Here is a 21,490-nt window from a genome sequence, read left to right as displayed (position 1 = left end):
GATATTTGCATCTTCCACTTGACCAGATATTGCCAAATTGCCTTGTAAAGTACTTGTACTCTCACCAGCCGTGCCTGGAAGTTTCCATTGCTTCACATCCTCGCCAAAAGTTGTTATTTGTTGTGCTTTTAAAAGTTTTGCCAGTTTGATGGATATGAAATGGTGTCTTATGTAAAGCCTTTAGAATGTTGCCTGGCACATAGTAGGGTCTCGGTAAGGATGAGTTATTATTTTAATTACCATTTCCATAATCAATATGGGTTGGGCACCTTTTCATTTGGTTGCTGTTCATTAAAAGTTTCCTCTTCTGAAAAATAAATACTGTATGCTAACACATATATATGGAATCTTAAAAAAAAAAAAAAGGTTCTAAAGAACCTAGGGGCAGGACAGGAATAAAGACGCAGACATAGAGAATGGACTTGAGGACACGGGGAGGGGGAAGGGTAAGCTGGGACGAAGTGAGAGAGTGGCATGGACATATATACTCTACCAAATGTAAAATAGATAGCTAGTGGGAAGCAGCTGCATAGCACAGGGAGATCAGCTAAGTGCTTTGTGACCACCTAGAGGGGTGGGATAGGGAGGGTGGGAGGGAGATGCAAGAGGGAGGAGATGTGGGGATATATGTATACATATAGCTGATTCACTTTGTTATACAGCAGAAACTAACACACCATTGTAAAGCAATTATACTCCAATAAAGATGTTAAAAACAAAGTTTCCTCCTTTGTGAAGTACCTCTTCATGTCCCTTCCCCATTGTTCTTCTACTAGGTTGTCTTTTTCTTATTGATTTATAAAAGTCTTTATATTTTCTTGCACTAATCCTTTGTTGTTTATGTATTCTGTGGCCTGTCTTTAACTTCATTTATGGTGTCTTTTGTCATTCAGAATTATATTTTTTTATTTTAATATACTCAGATTTATCATTTCCCCCTTTGGGTTGTGCTTTTTATTGTTTAAAAAATCTTACCCTATTAGTGGTTATGAATTCTCAAAAGAACTCTATTTTTCTGCCCAGAACCCAGGCCTAGGTAGGCAATCTTTCATTTAGTCTCCTCTGCCAGTGGACAGGTTTTTTCCTAATTCGCCATTTCACTGAGGGGATAACTAATTGATGGTCCAACACTAATATGAGGTTCTTGGTTCCAAAGCCTTGGCTCCTCTCTCTGCATGTGCATTGTACTGATTAGTAGTAGGTTCAGCCGAGAGCAACAGAGCTCCCAAATAATAGAGGCATAAGTGAGAGAAAAATTGTCTCATATAACAGTCCAGAGTAAGGCAGTCCACGCCGGCATGGAGTGTTTGTCCCTACCATGTTCTCAGGTACCCAGGCTCTTTCTGTCTTGTTGTTCCAGTCCATGTGGTCTCTGTCTCTCAGGTCACCTCATGGTCCAAGACGGCTGCTCCAGCTCTAGCCTTCGCTTGTACATTCCAGCCAGCAGAAAAGAGTAAGAGGTCAAGAAGGAGGGACATGGCAGTTGTCTTTTAAGGAGATTCTCAGTAGCTTCCAAATAACATTTTCTTTTATATCCCATTGGTCAGAACTTAGTCATGGTAGTCTTTATTCTGTGTGACTGTGTCCAACTAAAAATTAGGAGTTCTGTTATAGGTACAGAGGAGAATGGATATTGGGGGATAAGAGTCTTAGCCACAGTGGTCAAATCTCAAGTCATTAGATGACAAGTTACCCATATACCACTATAGTTTTTAGTTCTCTTATCCTTTCTGACACCTTATTTTCTTGTACTCTCAACTGTGCCTTTCAGACAGTCATTCAATAAATATTTATTGAGCATCTACTATGGAACCAGGAACTGTTTTCAGAGCAGGAGTTACACCAGTGAACAAGGCAAAAGCCCCGCCCTCATGAAGCTTACATTCTAATTGAGGGAGGCAGACCACAAGCAAACCAGAAAATGCAATACTATAATGTCAGAGGGTATGAATTGGGATGGAGAAAAGTAAAGCATGTTTACTAAGGGGATGGGGAGTGCTGGGAGTGGAGTGAGCAGTTATTATTTCAGGGAAAACCGACATTTGGGTAGAAACCTAAATGAAATGAGGAAGAAAGTTACGACGTTATTTTGGGTGAGAGCATTTCAGGCAGAGGTAAGAGCCAGTGCAAATGCCCTGAGGTGGAAGTGGACATGGTATGTTCAAGGAACAGCAAGGAGGCCTGTGTGACTGGAGCATGGCTGGAAAGTGGAGAGAGAGAGAGCAGCGGTACACCAGAGGTTCCAAAGTGCCAGATCAGCCAGAGCTTCGTAGGATTTTGCTTTTATTGGAGTGAGAAGAGAAGCCATTGGAAGGTTTTTTTTTTAATATAATTTAATTTTAAAAAAATTTTTATTTATTCATTTATTTTTGGCTGCGGTGGGTCTTCATTGCTGCGCGCGGGCTTTCTCTAGTCGCGGCGAGCGGGGGCTGCTCTTCGTTGGTGGTGCGCGGGCTTCTCATTGCGGTGGCTTCTCTTGTTGTGCAGCATGGGCTCTAGGTGCACAGGCTTCAGTAGTTGTGGCACGCGGGCTCAGTAGTTGTGGCTCACGGGCTTTAGAGTGCAGGCTCAGTCATTGTGGTGCACGGGCTTAGTTGCTCCGTGGCATGTGGGATCTTCCCGGACCAGGCCTTGAACCTGTGTCCCCTGCATTGGCAGGTGGATTCTTAACCACTGTGCTACCAGGGAAGCCCAGAACATTCTCTTCTTATTCCTTTTTTTTCAGTGAAATCAGTAGAAAAATCATTTGCTAACAGTAACATAGTAGAGAGAAAACTGGAGGTTTGAGGAGAGGGGAGATGGTGTGAAATATCTACTTTTAAAAAAATGTAGTATATTATGCAACATTATGCAAAGTAGGATTATAAGGTAGAATCAAGGAACAGACAGTGAAGATGCTGCTTTTTTTTTTTAATAAATTTTTTATTTGTTTATTTTTGGCTGCGTTGGGTCTTCGTTGCTGTGCGCGGGCTTTCTCTAGTTGTGGTGAGCAGGGGCTGCTCTTCATTGTGGTGTGTGGGCCTCTCATTGCGGTGGCTTCTCTTTGTTGTGGAGCACAGGCTCTAGGCGTGCAGGCTCAGTAGTTGTGGCTCTGGGGCTCAGTAGTTGTGGTGCACGAGCTTAGTTGCTCCATGGCATGTGGGATCTTCCTGGACCAGGGCTCAAACCCATGTCCCCTGCACTGGCAGGCAGATTCTTAACCACTGTGCCACCAGGGAAATCCTGAAATATCTACTTGTGATGTTATATTTTGTAAAACATTTCTAGGTGTTCGTTGTGGGAGGGATTTTTGCGTCATCCAATGAGCAGTCTGCTGTTGTAGCTCACTTTTATGATGAGGGAAAAAGGTCATTTTAAATGAAAGGACATGTAGGTACTTACAATCATCCTATCCAAAATAAGACAAAAGATGCTTTCCTTAAGAAACTGACATATTAGACAACATAGAAAAAAGAAACAATCAAAAATCTAAAATGTTTCTTACAGACTCACAGACATAGAGAACAGAGTTGTGGTTGCCAAGGGGGAGGAGGGTGGGAGAGGGATGGAGTGGGAGTTTGGGATTAGCAGATGCAAACTATTACATGTAGGATGGATAAACAAGAAGGTCCTACTCTATAGCACAAGGAACTATTTTCAGTATCCTGTGATAAACCACAGTGGAAAAGAATATGAAAAAAAAAATGTATGTATGTATAACTGAATCACTTTGCTGTACAGCAGAAATTAACCCAACACTGTAAATCAACTATACTTCAATAAAATTTTTTTAAAAATCTAAAATGTTTCTTAAATTCCAGCAAGTGAATAAAATAGAAATTAAATTGGCTTTCCCCTTTATTTACGTGGGAGGTGTGACATCAGAGAGTGATTTGCCTAATGTCTCTTGCTCCCACCAAGACTTGGTGACTGTCATCGTATAGGCAGGGTGAACTCCCGTGATGTTTGGCCACTGGTCTCGTTTCCAGAGAAGAACACTGCTGCTCTCCAGTGCCACACTGAAAACAGAGGGCGAAGGACTAGAAATTGAGGACCAATGCCTCAGATGTCTTGGGTAAATTAGCTGAGCCCTAGCCACCAGCAGACGGTTTGGCCCCAAGCTAAAGCAGGTCTGAATGTCCAGTCTGGAGACCAGTGGAGAAAAGGGCCAGACCTAGTCCAGCCGGCCCCTGAGGTTAGACGGAGCCAGCACGCACTCAAGTGCTCGCTCCCATTCTCTGCCTCGTAGTCCCTTCCACCGGGACTAGACTACAGAGAATCATTTACCCTCTCCTCCCAGGCCACCTCATGAAACAGTGGCATACATTAATAGGTTGTTTCTCCAGTGCCAGATGAAGGAAGAGGCAAAGTAATCTGTAGCTTATGCTTCACACTATGAGGAACTTAAAAAACCTGGGAAGGGACATGTGCTTCCACCTACCATAGGTATAGAGGATTTTTCTTTGCAGTCTTCAACTTTAACTGTCCATGTCAGAAAGCAATATGGATGAGTACCTGAATTAAAACGGTGTAGATATGGATGAAGAGGTGGGACAGATTCGAGAAGTATTGAGGAAGTGAGTTCTGTAGGACGTGCCAGATTAGATGTGGGAAGGAAGGAGAGCGAGGATTCTAGAGCAACAAAATCCAGCCCACTTACTTCGACCCATGACCCACTTGTACGACCCATGACCTAAGAATGGATTTCACATTTTTAAATAGTTGGCAAAAATCAAAAGAAGACTATTTTGTAACATATGAAAATTACGTGAAAATTTTTCAGTGCACCTAACTGCAGATTTATTGGAACTCAGCCCCACCCATTTGCTAGATGCTGTCTACGGCTGCTTTCATTCTGCAATGGCAGGGTTGAGTAGTTGTGACAGAGACCATATGGCCTGCAAAACCTCAAATATTTCCTATTTGGCCCTTCGTGGAAAAAGGACGCCGACCTAGATGACTTGTGGGCTTGTGGCCTGGGTGACTGGATGGGAGATATTGTCATCACTGAGGCGGGGAACACAGGAAGACGAGCAGGCTTCTAGGGAAGAGGAGGAGGTCAGGTGGGGGCATGGTGATCCTGAGGTGCCCATGGGCCCCCAAGGTGAGAAGCCCAGCAAGCAGCTGCGTATAAGGCTCTAGAACTTGGGAGAGAGGCCGGGGCTGGACACCGAGCTGGTGAATACTGGTGCCCTTCCCCTTCTCCAGAAGTAAATGCCCCAAATCCCACAGTCTCTTCCCACTATTTTGGTAGGGACCTTAGAGTTCCAAGTTTTTCCTCAATTTCAGTGTTTGCTTTAGCCATAGAGCTGTAATTTCTTTTAGAACCCTAAAGATGTGGCGTGGTGCAGGTGAAGACTAGAGGGCTTTTAAGAATTTATTTGAGAATTGGAATTATCTTCAGTTTAGTCTCCAGTCTTCCTAGGATGTAAGGCCTTTTCTTGTTTAAATTACAGCTAAATGGTGAGGTGGGAGGGGGCATAGGTAGATCTTTTGATTTTGCTGCTCTAGGTTGTGCTTCGGCAGAGGGGAGAAAAACAAAACCAAAAGGCAGCATTTTGGTATCCCTGAATTCACATGGATTCCTTCTGAAAACAATTGTTTCTCACAATATAAAAATAACATTAGAATATGACTCAGCCATAAAAAAGAATGGAATAATGCCATTTGCAGCAACATGGATGCAACTAGAGATTATCATACTAAGTGAAGTCAGTCAGACAGAGAAAGACAAATATGATTTCGCTTATATGTGGAATCTAAAAAAATGGTGCAAATGAACTTATTTACAAGACAGAAATAGAGTCACAGATGTAGAAACAAACTTAGGGTTACCAGGGGGGAAAAGGGAGGAGGGGGATAAATTGGAAGATTGGGATTGACATATACACACTACTATATATAAAATAGATCACTAAAAAGGACCTACTGTATAGCACAGGGAACTCTACTCAGTACTCTGTAATGACCTACATGGGAAAAGAATCTAAAAAAGAGTGGATATATGTATATGTCTAGCAACTGCCTTCCAACGTCAGGAAACTGAGGCTTTCCTCCTCCTTCCTTCCTTCCTCATCTTTTTATGCTCCAGCATCTCTCTTCTTTTTCCCTCGATTCATCTCAGTGTGGTGGCTCAGAGTGTGAATTTTTACACCAGATTCCCTGGGTTCAAACTCCAGCTCTGCCACTTATTGTGTGATCTCAAACAACTTATCTAGCTTCACTGTGCCTCAGTTTCCCCAGTCATAAGACGGTGGGTAATATTACTAATTGCCTCACAAATTTGTAGTGAGAATGAAATGAATTCTTGTATGCAAAGCACTTATAACAGTGCCAGGCACACATTTAAGTACTGTCTGAGTTATTACTAATGTCATCATTCCCTTCCACATCCTTTTTTCTCCTTTCCTCATTGTTTACTGTCCTACAATGATCCCACTTGGATTACTGCCTAGGCTTGAGTTTCCTTTCGTGAGTGCTGCGGTTGTTGTGTTTTTCTTCAATGTGGAACCTCACAGAGGTGAATCCTCACCTGAATCAGTCAATTCCAGGTGTCGGTCACCTTGGTAAGATGCCTGTCTCTCAAACCAAAAACAAACAACCAACTTGCACTAGGCAGGAGAATGTTTATTGGCATATCTATTGGGACACTGACTCTCCAGCTTCACCAGGAAGATGTCACAGTGTCTAGGAGGGACCTCCTGGGCTGAGAAGTAGGCTGTGGGTGGTGAGAAGCAGGGAGAAAAAGCGAGGACCCCAGGTTAAGGTGTCTCTGAAGTTGTGCCAGTCTTTTTTAAGGCTAGATGTCTCAGATGTTTACTTCCTTTTTGTTCCTCCTTAGAGTTTAATAAAGAGGTCCTTTCTTCCTCCTTTGACTGTCATTGTTTTAATTTACATTTCTTTAATAAGAAAGTTGAACATTTGTTCTTATATTTATCAACCATTTGTGTTTTCCCTCCTGCAAGTTGCCTATTCATGTTCTTTACCCATTTTCCTATTAGAAAATTCATCTTATTGATTTGTAAGAATGCTTTTTACATTTATTTATTTATTTATTTATTTTTGGCTGTGTTGGGTCTTCGTTTCTGTGCGAGGGCTTTCTCTAGTTGCGGCAAGCGGGGGCCACTCTTAATTGCGGTGCGCAGGCCTCTCACTGTCGCGGCCTCTCTTGTTGCGGAGCACAGGCTCCAGACGCGCAGGCTCAGTAGTTGTGGCTCACGGGCCTAGTTGCTCCGTGGCATGTGGGATCTTCCCAGACCAGGGCTCGAACCCGTGTCCCCTGCATTGGCAGGCAGATTCTCAACCACTGCGCCACCAGGGAAGCCCAAGAATGCTTTTTATATTAAGGATATTTATAATCTATCATAGAGCTGCAAATATTTTACTCAGTTATTTTTCTTTTGACTTTACTTACAATGTTTTTAATTTAAAATTTTGGGGGGACTTCCCTGGCAGCCCAGCGGTTAAGACTCCGCACTTCCACTGCAGGCAGCACGGGTTCGACCCCTGGTCGGGAAAGTAAGATCCCGCACACTGTGCGGCACGGCCAAGAAAACTAAAATTAAAGATAAAATAAAAAATAAAAATAAATACAATTTGGGGGATCGAATTTATCAGTTGCTTACCCTTTTCGTCTTCTGAATTCTGAGTCTTCGTTGGAAAGACCTTCCCAACCTCAAGACTGTACACATAGTAATACATGTTCAATTCTAGCTCTTTAAGGGTCTTGTTTTTTTTAACATTTAAATCTATGATCAATTTGAAATTGATTTTTGTGTAAACAGTAAGGTAGGGATCCCTTAACTTTTGTGCAGATACTTAGCTGATTACAACAATACTATTTATTGAATAATCCCAACATGATTTATTGATTTATTTTTTGAAATTAAAGCTTTGTCATATGGATTTTTACATATATTATTCTGTTACATCCTTCTGCCTGCCTATTTCCATATTAGTGAGTTCCCGGTTTTAAAAAATTATTAAGACTTTTTTTTTGGAGCAGTTTTAGGTTCACAGCAAAATTGAGAGGAAGGTGCAGAGATTTCCCACGTACCCCTTCCCCACACGTGCGCGGCCTCCCCCATTACCCACAGCCCCCACCAGACGGGTGCATTTGTTACCAAGGATGAAGCTACACTGACACATCTCAATCACCCAAAGTCTGTAGTTTACCTTAGGGTTCACTCTTGGTGGTGTACATTCTGTGGGTTTGGACAAATGTATAACGATGTATATCCATCATTATAGTATACAGGGTGTTTTCACTGCCCTAAAAATCCTTTGTGCTCTGCCTATTCATCTCCCTCCACCCACTTTCTAAACAGCAATCACTGATGTTTTTATTGTCTCCATAGTTTTGTCTTTTTTTTTTTTAACAAGGATGTCCACTCTGTTTTTTTTCAGAATTTATTTATTTATTTTTGGGATGCACTTTGCGTCATGCGGGATCCTAGTTCCTCGACCAGGGATTGAACCTGTGCCCCCTGGAGTGGAAGCACGGGGTCTTAACCACTGGACCGCCAGGGAAGTCTTTCCATAGTTTTGCCTTTTCTAGAATGTCATATAGTTGGAGTCATACAGTATGTAGCGTTTTCAGACTGGCTTCTTTCACTTAGTAATATGCATTTAGCGTTCCTCCATGTCTTTTTAGGGCTGAATAATATTCCGTTGTCTGGACGTACCTCAGTTTATTTATCCACTCAGCTACCAAGAAGGACATCTTGGTTGCTTCCAAGTTTTGGCAATGGTGAATAAAGCTGCTATAAATATTCCTGTGCAGGTTTTTGTGTGGACATGTTATCATTTCCTTTGGGTAAATAGCTGGATCATATGGTAAGAGTATTTCTAGTTTGTAGAAATCTGTCTTCCAAAGTGACTGTACCATTTTGCATCCCCATTAGCAACGAATGGAGTTCCTGCTGCTCCATATCCTTGCCAGCATTTGGTGTTGTCGGTGTTCTAGATTTTAGCCCAGTCTAATAGATGTGTAGTGGTATCTCATTGTTGTTTTAATTTGCATTTTCTTGATGAGATATAATGTGGAACATTTTTGTAAATACTTCTTTTTCGCAAATATGTTCTCCCAGTTTGTGGCTTGTCTTCTCATTTTCTTGACATTGTCTCTCACAGAGAACAAGTTTTTGATTTTAATGAAGTCCAGCTTATTAATTAGTTCTTTCATGGACCTGTCTTTGGTGTTGTATCTAAAAAGGCATCGCTATACCCAAGGTCATCTAGGTTTTCTGTTATGTTATCTTCTGGGAGCTTTATAGTTTTGCATTTTACATTTAGATCTGTGATCCATTTTCAGTTAATTTTTGTTAAGGGTGTAAGGTCTCTGTCTAGATTTGTTTTTTTGCCTGTGGATGTCCATTTCGTCCAGTATCATGTGTTGAAAAGACTATATTTGCTCCATTGCATTGCCTTTGCTCCTTTGTCAAAGATCAATTGACTATATTTATGGGGGTCTATTTCTGGAATCTCTATTCTGTCCCATTGATCCCTTTGTCTATTCTTTTGCTAATACCACACTGCCTTGATTATTGTAGCTTCACAGTAAGTCTGGAAGTCAGGTAATTAGTCCTCCCAATTTTGTTCTTCTGTAAATGCCCAGTTTTAATTAGGTATATTATTCATTTTAAGGTCTGCTAGGGCAAGCCTTTGTTTCTTATTGCTCTATTTCGGGTATTCTCTTCGCTCTTTTTTCATCTTTATTCTCTCTGATAAACTTGAAAATCATTTTTTCAAGTTAAAAATATCCTTTAGGGATTTTGATTAGGATGGCATTGAATTTAGATATTTAGCAGAGAAGTCACATCTTTATAATTGTGACAAGGTATGCAACGCCATTGATTCAGGACTTTATTTTTATGTCGTTCAGTAGATAGTCTTCTCGACCTAATGCTTTTTTCTTTCACGGCTAATATCGTAGAAGTCTTGGGTTTTGTCTTATTAGAGGAATTAAACTGCTTTATAGGTGGCAGCAGCAATAGAAATTGGAATTGTTTGGCCAAGTTAGCAAGTTGGGAGTGTCACTAGTAGTGAGAAAGACTTCACCAGAAAGTGGAAGGGACAGCTACGGAGATGGTGAAGTAGACCTTGAGCATCCTCAGGTTCTTGAGCATAGCCCATCTGCAGACCAAGGGCCGAGTTAGAAATGAAGGTCAGGTGGACCCCTCCTGCTCGTGTACGCAGGCACGCAAGCGGGCAGATAGTTGCAGTTGAGGGTAAAAAACCGTCATTAGTTGGGAAGAGAGATCTCCCAGTGGACTATTGGTAGGATGGCCAGTAAAAGGGTCCTTGAGGACAAACCAGCTGGTGGAGTAGCCTTCACGGAGTCCAGTGAGGTAGGCAGCAGTGCACCTTGTGCCCTCCTGACATTAGGGGCCAGGTAGTTTTGTTGTAGCGCTAGATTCCAGTAGCTACCCCACCTTCCAAAATGTCTCCAGACGTTGCCATATGTCTTTGGCGGGGGCGGCAGGGGGCATCACTCCCAATTAAGAACCACCATTCTGAGATCTAAGGGACCAGAGAGCAAAGGAATAACCAAAGAAGTGAGCACATGAGGTCAGCCAGCAGGGTGCTGGTGGTGAAGTTTAGGGTCTAGGCAATTCAGTCTTGGCCGGTTGGCCTCCTAGAAATGGGAAGTGCACGATAACCACCCACACTCTGCCACATCCTGGTAGACGGGGTGTGATGGTGCAGGTAGCTGACTTCCTACGGATGCCCCAACATCAGAGCAGGGGGAGGAAGCAAAGTAGGGGCAGGGACTGGTTTGCTCACGGCCAACTGAAGGAAGAAATCCTTGCTGGGGAATACCTGGCAGGGGGGGAGAATGACAGTAGAGAGGTATCCATCCATGAGGAAAGTTTCAGATTTGGGGCGGAGAGAGGGAAATTATAGCCAGTTCCACCTCAAGACATTTCCCTAGTGCAGGCTTGTCAGATCCTGACTAAATGTCAGTTTCTCCAAGTTGCAGTGGCTGCAGAAACTTGCTGAAATGCCCTTAGGTGAGATGAGCTGGAGTTATGGGTCACGGTTGTGGAAACTGATTGATTCGGACAGTGATCGCTGACAAGCTAGTGTGAGGAGAGCGCACAGCATAGGAGTGTGGCGAGCTCTTAGATGAAGGAGGAAGAGGACAGGGTCTAGGAGGGGATTGGGAGGGAGGGGCCGGCGCTTCACTGCAATGCACGGGGACAGTAGACCTCAACTCCAAGCCCCATCACCTAAAGTGAGGATGAAATGTCTTTAAACAAGATTGGTTGGGCAGATTTGCCCCTAAAGGATTTCTATAGCTACAAAGAAATGGGTAGGAAATGGGGAAGGGAAACTCTGAAAACTTTTCTGATCTTTTTCATGAGAGCTGGGTATCTGTGAACATTGACAGCGGAAATCCAAATGAGAAATGTAAATTAAACTCAGTTGAAGGAGGCTGTGTATTTAGAGACTCTCTATAGAGGGAATACTGAGGGAGTAACTCCCACCAGTTCAATCGCAAATCCAAAACCACTTCTGTGTAATTCTGAGAGCGGAAGGAAGCCAGAGGAGGTAAGCAGAGAGGTCCTAGAGTTCAGGGGCCTAAGGGACAGCTTGTCAATGCTCAGATGTGTGTGGAAGCTATAAAGATAAATAACCGGCTTCTGTTCAGGAAGATAGACACAAGGGCAGGGCTGATATTCAGCCAGGATGCACCAGTATGGCAGTGTTTGCTGCTAACAGCCAGCATCTGTGTATGTTTGTCGGCGCCCATACCACACAGGAAATAACGTCCTTGCACGGGGCACAGCTCTCCATCACATGGCGAGATCTAGTGAGGCCAGCGGTGAACTGTGGAATATCAAGTGGTAAAAATGGCCTGACCTTGACCCACCCATTGTCCCTACCCCACTTCCACCTGGAAGGGAGAGATGGGTCCAGAGACATAGAGGGTGTGGTGGCTGGCAAAATTCTGCTATGCTTTGGGGTAAAGATCACAGTTCTTAGCTAACACACATATAGATGTAACAATCAAATAGATGTGTCAGGTATCACTGTCTGGGCTTTACATACCTTACTTCATTGAATTTTCACAGTAATGTTAGGAGGTAGGTAAAATTAATACCTCCATTTTACAGATGAGAAAATTAAGGCATAGAGGGATCAAGTAACATGCCCAAGGTCCCACAGCTTGGTAAATGACAGAGCTGGGATTCTGACCCAGCCAGTTGGCTTTCAGAGTCTGTGCACTTAACCAGCATATGCTATATAGAACGAATGCCAAAACTCTCAAAATGAGAATAATCACTAGAGGGCAGACAAAGCCCCTGGGTAGGCTAGGAGGACCCCTAACTAGTCCATCCCCTGCCAAATGCTCATCTAGAAGCACAGGGTTATCATGAAACACCCCTGGGGGCCATCACAGTGGTGGCAGTTCAAAGAGAAAGCAGAATAATCACAAGATGGTTAAACCAATGGGGATAGAGTTGGAATTTTCCCTCCTGAGGATTCTCCTTCCAGGGCTAGAACTTTTTGTTTCCATAACACAGGAGGAGGAGGTGGTGGTAGTGGTGGTGGGGTTACCTTATTTTCTGCATAAATACCCCAAGTTACTTCCCTGAACATAATTTCTCTTACATGTGACCTGAATTGTCTTCAGCTGACCTTGTACCTACTTGGGGTTGCAGTGGAACAAAGTGCAGCCAAGGTTTCCTTCCAGAAGTCTTTCATTTTCACTGTACTTGTTCTGATAGGGATAATTTTGTCAACTCAGCCCTCTTCCCTCACTCGACCTCTTTCATTTTGTGTGTGTTTGTGTGTCTAGATTTAGTTTGGGATGTGGAGGGAGGGCATAGTACTATTATCACGATTTACAGTGGTTCTGGAAGCATCTCAAATCCTGACTATGGCAAAGAAGAATTCTGAAATAATTCACTGCATGAGCACTATAGGATCTGATCATCTTTGCATTGAACAGAACTCCACATCTATTTTAGGTCTGCTTTTGCTTCTTAATATTAAGTGTTCAAATATATCAGTGCCAGGCACTATTATTTATATCCCTCAAAGAGACATAAGATGTTTCTCTTCAGGGATACAGAATTCAGAAGACCCAGTCCAGTTATTGACAGAAAAAGACTACCTTTGGAATAACTACTAGATTATAATTATAATCTCTCATCTGCATATCTGCCCACCGAATACTGCCTTGATCATTCATATACCTGGCTCACAATGGGAGATCAAAAAATTGTGACGAATGGTCTACAATTCGCGGATTGCAGCCCTGAACTGCTCATGTGATAGCTTCCATTGGTTTCCTATCAGAGGCACACACTCGGCATGCAGGATGCGGGGTCCAGAGCTTTTTAAGACTCTCAAGTAGGAGATCTACCGAAGCAGTGATTATTACAAAATGCTACAATACACAAAGAACAAGACTTGTTGGTCAGAACTTGACTGAGGTAGGCTGAAAAAGTTTTCTAACATGGGAATGAAGCAACTAGAGCATAAATTTTCTAGACAAAAAGAAAAGGCTGATTTACTCAGTTTGAATCTAAGACGAAAGGATAAGGGAGTCAGAAAAACAAGATAGAGAATGTTACCTGATCTTACATGCACTCTATTATTATTTTTCCTTTGCATGTCCCTTGTGATAGTGATTGGTTTTAACAGAGTTCACATAATAATTAAAATGAAGTTAATTTTTTAACTTCTTGTTAAAAACCCTGCCTAAGGTACTTCCTTAATACACACACGCTAGTTCCTACCCATCATCCTTCAAGGCTGTGCTCCTCCACGAAGGCTTTTTTGTTCTACATCTAGAAAAGCTCTGCCTATTCAAGCACTTGCCATTACCACTGATTTGCTATTATCAGACCTCTTCATACCTTATGTGACTATGTCTTACTTTCTCAACCACACTGTCTCTGAGGGCTGGGATATTGTCTACATTGCCTTGCTCATAATAAAAGCCCTGGAAGTATCTGCTTATCTAAACTGGCTTTATTTCCTAAAGACTGCTCAAGTACTTATTCTGTGGCAGGCACTTTTAGATTTCAGGGAAACAGAGGTGAAAAATTAGACACAGACTCTACCTTTATGGAGCTTACCTTCTTAGTAAAAAGGAAGAGAGGAAACTTTTTTGGTCTCTGTAGAAAGCTGCAGGAAGTTGCAGCAGGAGACTATAGGAAATAGTATATAATAGTTGAAAACACTGTGGACTGCGAGTTAGGATGCCTTGGTTTCATCTCTAATTTGATGTGTATCGTGAGTACATTTCTTAACCATTTCTCATCTATTTCCCTATACGTCATACACGGATCATACGATTACCAGGGGAAACTGAATTGGAAAACAGATGCAAGTCATGTTGGAGGGAACTTCCTCAACCTGATAAAAAGCATCTATGAAAAACCCAGAGCTAATGCCATACTTAGAGGTGAAAGAGTGAAAGCTTTCTCCCAAAGATCAGTAATAAGACAAGGATGTCTTGCTCTCACCACTGCTATTTAACATTCTACTGGAAGTTCTAGCCAAGTGCCAAGTAAGAACATGAAATAAAAAGAATCAAGATTGGAAAGGAAGAAGTAAAACTATCTATTTTCAGATGACATGATCTTATATAGAAAACACTAAAGAATCCATAAAAAACTATTAAAGCTAATAAATGCATTCAGCAAGGTTTCGGGATACAAGGTCAATATACAAAAGTCAGTTGTATTTCTATAAACTAGCAATGAACAATCGGAAAATGAAATTTAAAAAAAAACAACTCCCTTTACAATAGCATTGAAAAGAATAAAATACTAAGGAATAACTTTAACAAAAGAAGTGTAAGACTTCTAAACCGAAAACCACAAAATACTTTTGAAAGAAAGACAACCAAAGCAAATAGAAAAACATCCTACGTTCATGGATTGGGACACTTAATATTGTTAAGGTGGCAATAGTCCCCAAATTAAATTACAGATTCACAGCAAATTCTACCAAAATCCCAGCTACTTTGTTTTATTTTTGCAAAAATTGACAATCTGAGTCTAAAATTCATATGGAAATGCAAGGGACCCAGAATATCCAAAACAGTCTTGAAAAAGAATGAAGTTGGAGGACTTGCACTTCCCAACTTAAAAACTTACTACAAAGCTACAGTAATCAAGACAATGCAGTACTGGCATAGGGACAGACATATAGATCAATGGAATAGAACTGAGAGCCCAGAATAAACCTGTACATTTATGGTCAATAGATTTTTGAAAAGGGTGCCAAGACAATTCAATGGGGGAGAATAGTCTTTTCAACAAATGGTACAAAGACAACTGGATATCCACATGCAAAAGAATGAATTTGAACCCCTATCTCACACCATATACAAAAACCAGCTTGAAATGGATCAAAGACCTAAAAGTAAGAGTTAAAACTCCCAAACCTGAAGAAAATGTAGGTATAAATCTCCATGACCTTGGATTAGGCAATGTCTTCTTAGGTACAATATCAAAGCACAAGCGACAAAAGAAAACAGAGATAAATTGGACTTCATCAAAATTAAAAACTTTTGTTTCAAAGGACGCCATTACAAAAGTGAAAAGGCAACCCACAGAAATATATGGAAATCATATATCTGCTAAGGAACTTGCATCTAGAACATATAAAGAACTCTTGCAACTCAACAATAAAAAGACAAACCAATGTTTAAAAATGGGTAAAGAATCTGAATAGATATATCTCCAAAGAACATATAAAAATAGTCAACAAACACATGAAAGAATGCTCAACTTCATTAGCCATTTGGGAAATGCAAACAAAAACCCCAATGAGATACCACTTCACACCCACTAGGAAGGTGATAATCAAAGAGGCAGATAATAACAAGTGTTGCTGAGAATATTGAGAAATTGGAATCCTTATTTATTGCTGCTGGGACTGTAAAGTGGTGCAGCTGCTGTGGAAAACAGTCTGGCAGTCCTTCAAAAGGCTAAATGTAGAGTTACCATATGACCCAGTAATTCAACTCCTAGGTGTATGCCCAAGACACATGAAAACATATCCACACCGAAACTTGTACATGAGTGTTCATAGCAACATTATCAATAATAGCCCCAAAGCAAAAATAACCCAAATGTCCATCAACTGATGAACAGATTAAATGTGGTGTATCCATACAAAAGGAATATTATGCAGCTATAAAAAGGAGTGAAATTCTGATACATGCTACAACATGGATGAACGTTGAAAACATTATGCTAAATGAAAGAAGCTAGTCACAAAAGGCCACATATTGTGTGATTCTATTTATATGAAATGTCCAGAATACAAGTCTATAGATACAGAAAGTTGATTACTGATTGTCAGGGGCTGGGGGCTGGTTGGTGGGCAATGGGGAGTGACTGCTAATGTGTATGGGGTTTCTTTTTGGAGTGATGAAAATTTCTAAAATTAATTGTGGTGATGGTTGCACAACTCTGAATATACTAAAAACCCTTGAATTGTGCATTTCAAATGGGTGAATTGTACGGTGTGTGAATTACAGCTCAATAAAGAGGAAAATAGAAGAGAAAAAAGCATGTTGGAAAAAGTTTTAAGATGCCATACACAGAGGCAAAATCTCTGAAGGATTTAGTCACAAGTTCAGTCAGGAGTTGGATAAACATACATATACACTTTTCTTCAAGTAACCATTACGTGGTTTGGGACTAGAAAAAAAGCATTATTGTAACTGGAACCAGATGAACAAAGCACTCTTATTGGCCAAATCCCAGGATAGGGGAATAGCCTTGCTACACAAACCCGCTCCCCATCCCCATCCCTTTTACTCTACTCCTTTCCCTTGTGTTTTTTTTTCCCCCCTGTGTTTTGATAGCTGAAGTAGTATACTGTTAGAACAAGAGTGAAGGTAGCCCACCATTTTGTGGGCTACCTGAAATATGAAATATGTGTCTGAAGCCTGAAATATGTGTCTGATTATTAATATTTTCAAGAGTTTGGAAATTTCCTATTATTCCAATACATTGCTCAGGTTCTGCATTTCAGATAAACCAGTATTTATAATCAAAGGCTTAGGTTTTTATTATGCTGACCTATTTAGTTTGTTAATTAACCAGTGAGTCATCTCTAGTTCTATGATACGCTGGTCAAGGTTCCAAGGCTGTTGTTACCACCGCTGCTCTTTGTTTCATTTTTAAAAAGATGTTTACAGTATTATAGGCAGCCAAGTCATATGGTAACAATAACAATCCCATCTATAGACACGATGCCATTGGTGCACTGGTTACTTGAAAAACCTGCATGGAATTGCTTACTTTCTCTACGGGTTATCACTGTAGTGATAAACTAACACTACTAATGGTGACTTTATTCACATTTTACAATATGGTCGAAGACTAGCAAAACAAGAGCTTCCAGGGGAAATTGGACTCAAGCTTAACTGCAAAATAATCAGTATAGCAGAAATGTACTCTTTGATGTGAATTAATCTGTAGAGGCCAAATCACTTCATGAAATCATTAAACTATATAAACAGTAATACCTAATATACGCAGGGTTTCAAAACACATTTCGCTGGCTTTCTCTAGTCTAGCCCACCGTGTTTTCTGTATATAGCTTTCTGACCTCAGTCTGAAAGTTGGTGAAAAAAAATCTAGTGAAATTGTGCTATGACCCAGAGAACTCACTGGCCACAGGGCACAAAATTATCTTTAACTTTTCCTCTTTTCTCCTTAGCCATCAATAAGTCATGTCCAGTCTTTCCACATAGTATCTCTTGCACTTGTCCTTTCTTCTCCATTCTTATTCACGTCTATGGGTTTATGGACTCATAACTAAAAATAACATTTAATCAAGTAATCTCTCTGTTCAAAAACCTTGACTGGCTCCCCCATATTTACTGACTAAAGTCCAAATACTATTAGCCTGGTATTCAAGGCCTTCCAAAATCTAGGTCTGAATTTTCTTTCCACTACTCCCTTGAACAAAACTGGTCTCCTCACCATCCCCTGAACTTCTGCAAATTCTCTTTGCACCTTTGCTCATGATGTTCCTCCTGCCTAGAATACCCTCTCACCTTTGAAAGCCTGTTCAAGGCTTACTTTTGTCCATGAAACCATCCCTGAACATTACAACTCACAGCGGCCTCTCATTCCTTGAATGTGATATGAGCTATGGGCAATGTCTTTCATTTGTCAATGTTCATATACAACTTTTCTTGTCTTATATTGTTAATTCTTGTTTTATTTAATTTTGTGTCTATATTGCCTCCTCAACTAGATTGCAAGTTCCTTGAGGGCAGGGGTCATTTGTTTTACTTTAAAAAATTATCCACAGGGCACAATACTGTGCTGGGGGACATGATAGGGACTAGTCATTGACAAAGGAGCACTGAAGTTTCCCCAAGATGCCTCATTCTCAGAAGGCAGCACTCTCTCTAGGTGACGGTTCTTTACATATACATGCCAAATATAATCACTTTAAAGGTGAAACTAACTCTCCAGTTACTCCAAGATATTAAGGAATTACAAACTGCCTCTGAAATTTCTGAATCCCCTATTAAATACAAAATTAACATTTCATAAATAATTTCATGCTCCCCTGAAAGCTTAAAAATGACATGTAAAGAAAAATGGCCAAGCCAGGTGCATAATCTCTACGATTTACTTGATCACAAAGTATTTAAAAAGCCAAGGCTCCATGCGATCCATTTATATTTCAGTGTCTGTTTCCCCCCCCCCTTTTTTTTGTCTGTAAAATAAGCTAAACTACATAAGAAAAATAAGTCTAGGACTTAAAGTTTACATGAAAGGCAGCCAAAATTATACGGATAATGCAAGCTAAAAAAGTTCTTCGCATCTTGGTTTCTCCTGAATTATTTAAGTAGTCTGAGGCTTCTTCATAGTTAGAGATGTAATCCTTAGCTAGCAGTTGCTAAATCTGTGGTGGTTATGTATACCGACCCAAGAAACGCTGCAACCATCAAGTTATATCAAAATGCTTGTCAAACTTGTAAACTGAAGAAAATCATCATTACAAAATCCCTACCCTCAGAATCTGCTGCTAAAGCTTTGAAGTTGCATAGTATGTACTGACTGCAAATCTCAGAGATGTTTTGTTTAGCTTTATAGCTATATAGCCTCAGCTGATGAAGCTCTGGCAACAAACGCTGCTTGCTAGGCAAACCTACGCCACAAAGGAATCCCTCGTCTTGTACGTCAGAGAGACCAACTGGAGAACCTAGCATCACTGGATCAAAACTTGAAGGATCGGTAACCCTGGTATTTCTATATATATCCTTTCTTTGTGAAATTTTCCTTTTTAAATAATGCTTTTGTTTCCTTTAGCCCAGTCTTGACCACTGGTAGGCAAGATTTCAAATCATCTCCCCACTTGGAAGTATCCATGTTTTATGGAAATTTTATCAATTTTTTTCCTCCAAGGATTAGTATGATAATAAATTTAGCTTCCTGTCAAGAAAAATGCTAAGTTCAAAGTATTTCCTTCACTTCTAATTACAAATAAGTTTTACCTTTTATTGTGTTCCATTATACAATTTTACACAGTACCATTATTATTTTAAGCAACAATTAAGCAAATCGAATTAATGTTTTTGAGCTCTACTTCTCAGTATATAGATTTACCTAAAAAAGTACAAACCAAGCACAGTGGTGCAATTTTCCAGGCACTTTCAAGTTGCTTAAATATTTACAAATATGTAAGCACCCTGTTTGAAAGCATGAAAATTTTGGTGTCAGGAAGAAAACACTCCATGTATATCAAATCCTTAAATTTTAACATTTGCACAGCTCAAAATATTCCTGAGAAGGTTCATTCTTGTTATCACTTTACATCTGTATGTCCTCATATTTCAGCAGCGTATCTTGGGGAACCATAACCTCTGTCACTCGACGTGCCACTAATTGCACAAAATACATGTAACGTGTTGCTCATCCAGGGAGACTGCATTGTGTCTTCTTGTAATATCTAAAACGAAAGAAGTCTGCATGTTTATCATGAAGTAAAATAGCCACTGCCAAAAAAGTATGTGTATATGAAGTCACAGGCATATTTCAATTTATCACTGACACTTAGCTATTTAAAATGACATAAAGCAGAAAGAGCAAAGAGAAACATTACCGACTCAAGTCTTCAAAGCTGTATTACAAAGGCAGCATATCAAAAAAGCAGAAAAGATCTGGTTACTCATTAAGAAAAACAAAAGGCTGTAAAATGCAAAATTCAACAGAAAGCGAGAGGTAATACAATCTCTAAAACAATTTTTTTAACAGATGGTCATAACAAGAGTCCTAAACAGTGGACTCTTTGATACAAGTTTATAGATCATCTTCTAAGAGTGGTTCTCAGGGTCACTGTGGGACTTTTCAAACATGCAGATACCCATGCTCCTTCCCTGGAGACTTGGGAAATACTATTAAGTGAAGAGAAAATAAGTGAACATTTCTAAATACATACTATAATTATATAAGCTAATTAATACAGAAGACTTTTCTTGGAAATAAACTTCATAAATATAAATTTTATATCCCATAAACATGTAAACATACATATTCATATTAGTATAGATGTTTTAAAAATTATCCACTTTTTTTAAAGATTTTTTTTTGATATGGACCATTTTTAAAGTCTTCATTGAATTTGTTACAGTGTTGCTTCTGTTTTGTGTTTTGTTTTTTTGGCCACGAGGCATGTGGGATCTTAGCTCCCCGACCAGGGATCAAACCCTCACCCCCTGCATTGGAAGGTGAAGTCTTAACCCCTGGACCGCCAGGGAAGTCCCCAAAATTAACTATTTTGTGTGCTCAAAAGCAACAGAGATCTCATGCATGGATTATATAGAAGAAAAGAATAGCGTACACATCACATCCAACCTCTTTACTATACTGTCCCAATTTAGGTCTCAAGCTTTCAATACTGGGTTCTCAAGTTAGCTCTGAAACTTCAGTATTAAGCCTGCAAATTGGTTTACGGTGGCAGTAATGCGTCATATCATTTGTGTTGCTACAAATCATGTCTTATATAAAGTCCATAATAGAGAAATTTCCTCTTACAAAAATCATAACTCATGACACTAATCTGAAAGCACATGAGAGGTTTAAGGGATGATTGATTATCCACAACTGTCAGATGTGACGAGAAAATAGAGCATTCATCATGAACAAAACAGACCAAAAAGACACTACAATGGCCACCACCAACTCTATCTAATTAAGACCTGCAATTAATAGTTTTAAGGTGATATAAATCCCTTTTAAAAAGTCAAAAGCTTGAAGAAGTTTTTTTTTAAATGATTTTGCTTTTTTTTTTTGTAAAGCTATTTTAATTAATTAATTAATTAATTAATTTATGGCTGTGTTGGGTCTTCGTTTCTGTGCGAGGGCTTTCTCTAGTTGCGGCAAGCGGGGGCCACTCTTCATCGCGATGGGCGGGCCTCTCACTATCGCGGCCTCTCTTGTTGCGGAGCACAGGCTCCAGACGCGCAGGCTCAGTAATTGTGGCTCACGGGCCTAGTTGCTCCGTGGCATGT

The 21,490-nt window shown here is 40.4% G+C and overlaps 1 protein-coding gene across 7 annotated transcripts in view; it reads right to left on the bottom strand.

Annotated features, from left to right (window-relative positions):
- Positions 1–18,592: 18,592 nt before the first annotated feature.
- The window catches only part of DOCK11 (dedicator of cytokinesis 11), a 190,509-nt gene continuing 187,611 nt past the window's right edge, over positions 18,593–21,490 (bottom strand). For all 7 annotated transcript variants that reach the window (XM_082445483.1, XM_082445485.1, XM_082445479.1 and 4 more), the window contains one exon: positions 18,593–19,929. In XM_082445483.1, coding sequence (XP_082301609.1) covers positions 19,807–19,929 — 123 coding nt within the window. In that variant the 3' untranslated portion in view covers positions 18,593–19,806. The remainder of the gene's footprint in view (positions 19,930–21,490) is intronic.

The sequence above is a fragment of the Balaenoptera physalus genome (genome assembly GCF_965194825.1).
Source record: "Balaenoptera physalus genome assembly, chromosome: X".
In the NCBI taxonomy this organism is placed as follows: domain Eukaryota; kingdom Metazoa; phylum Chordata; class Mammalia; order Artiodactyla; family Balaenopteridae; genus Balaenoptera; species Balaenoptera physalus.
This window is presented reverse-complemented; position numbering and strand designations above follow the sequence as displayed.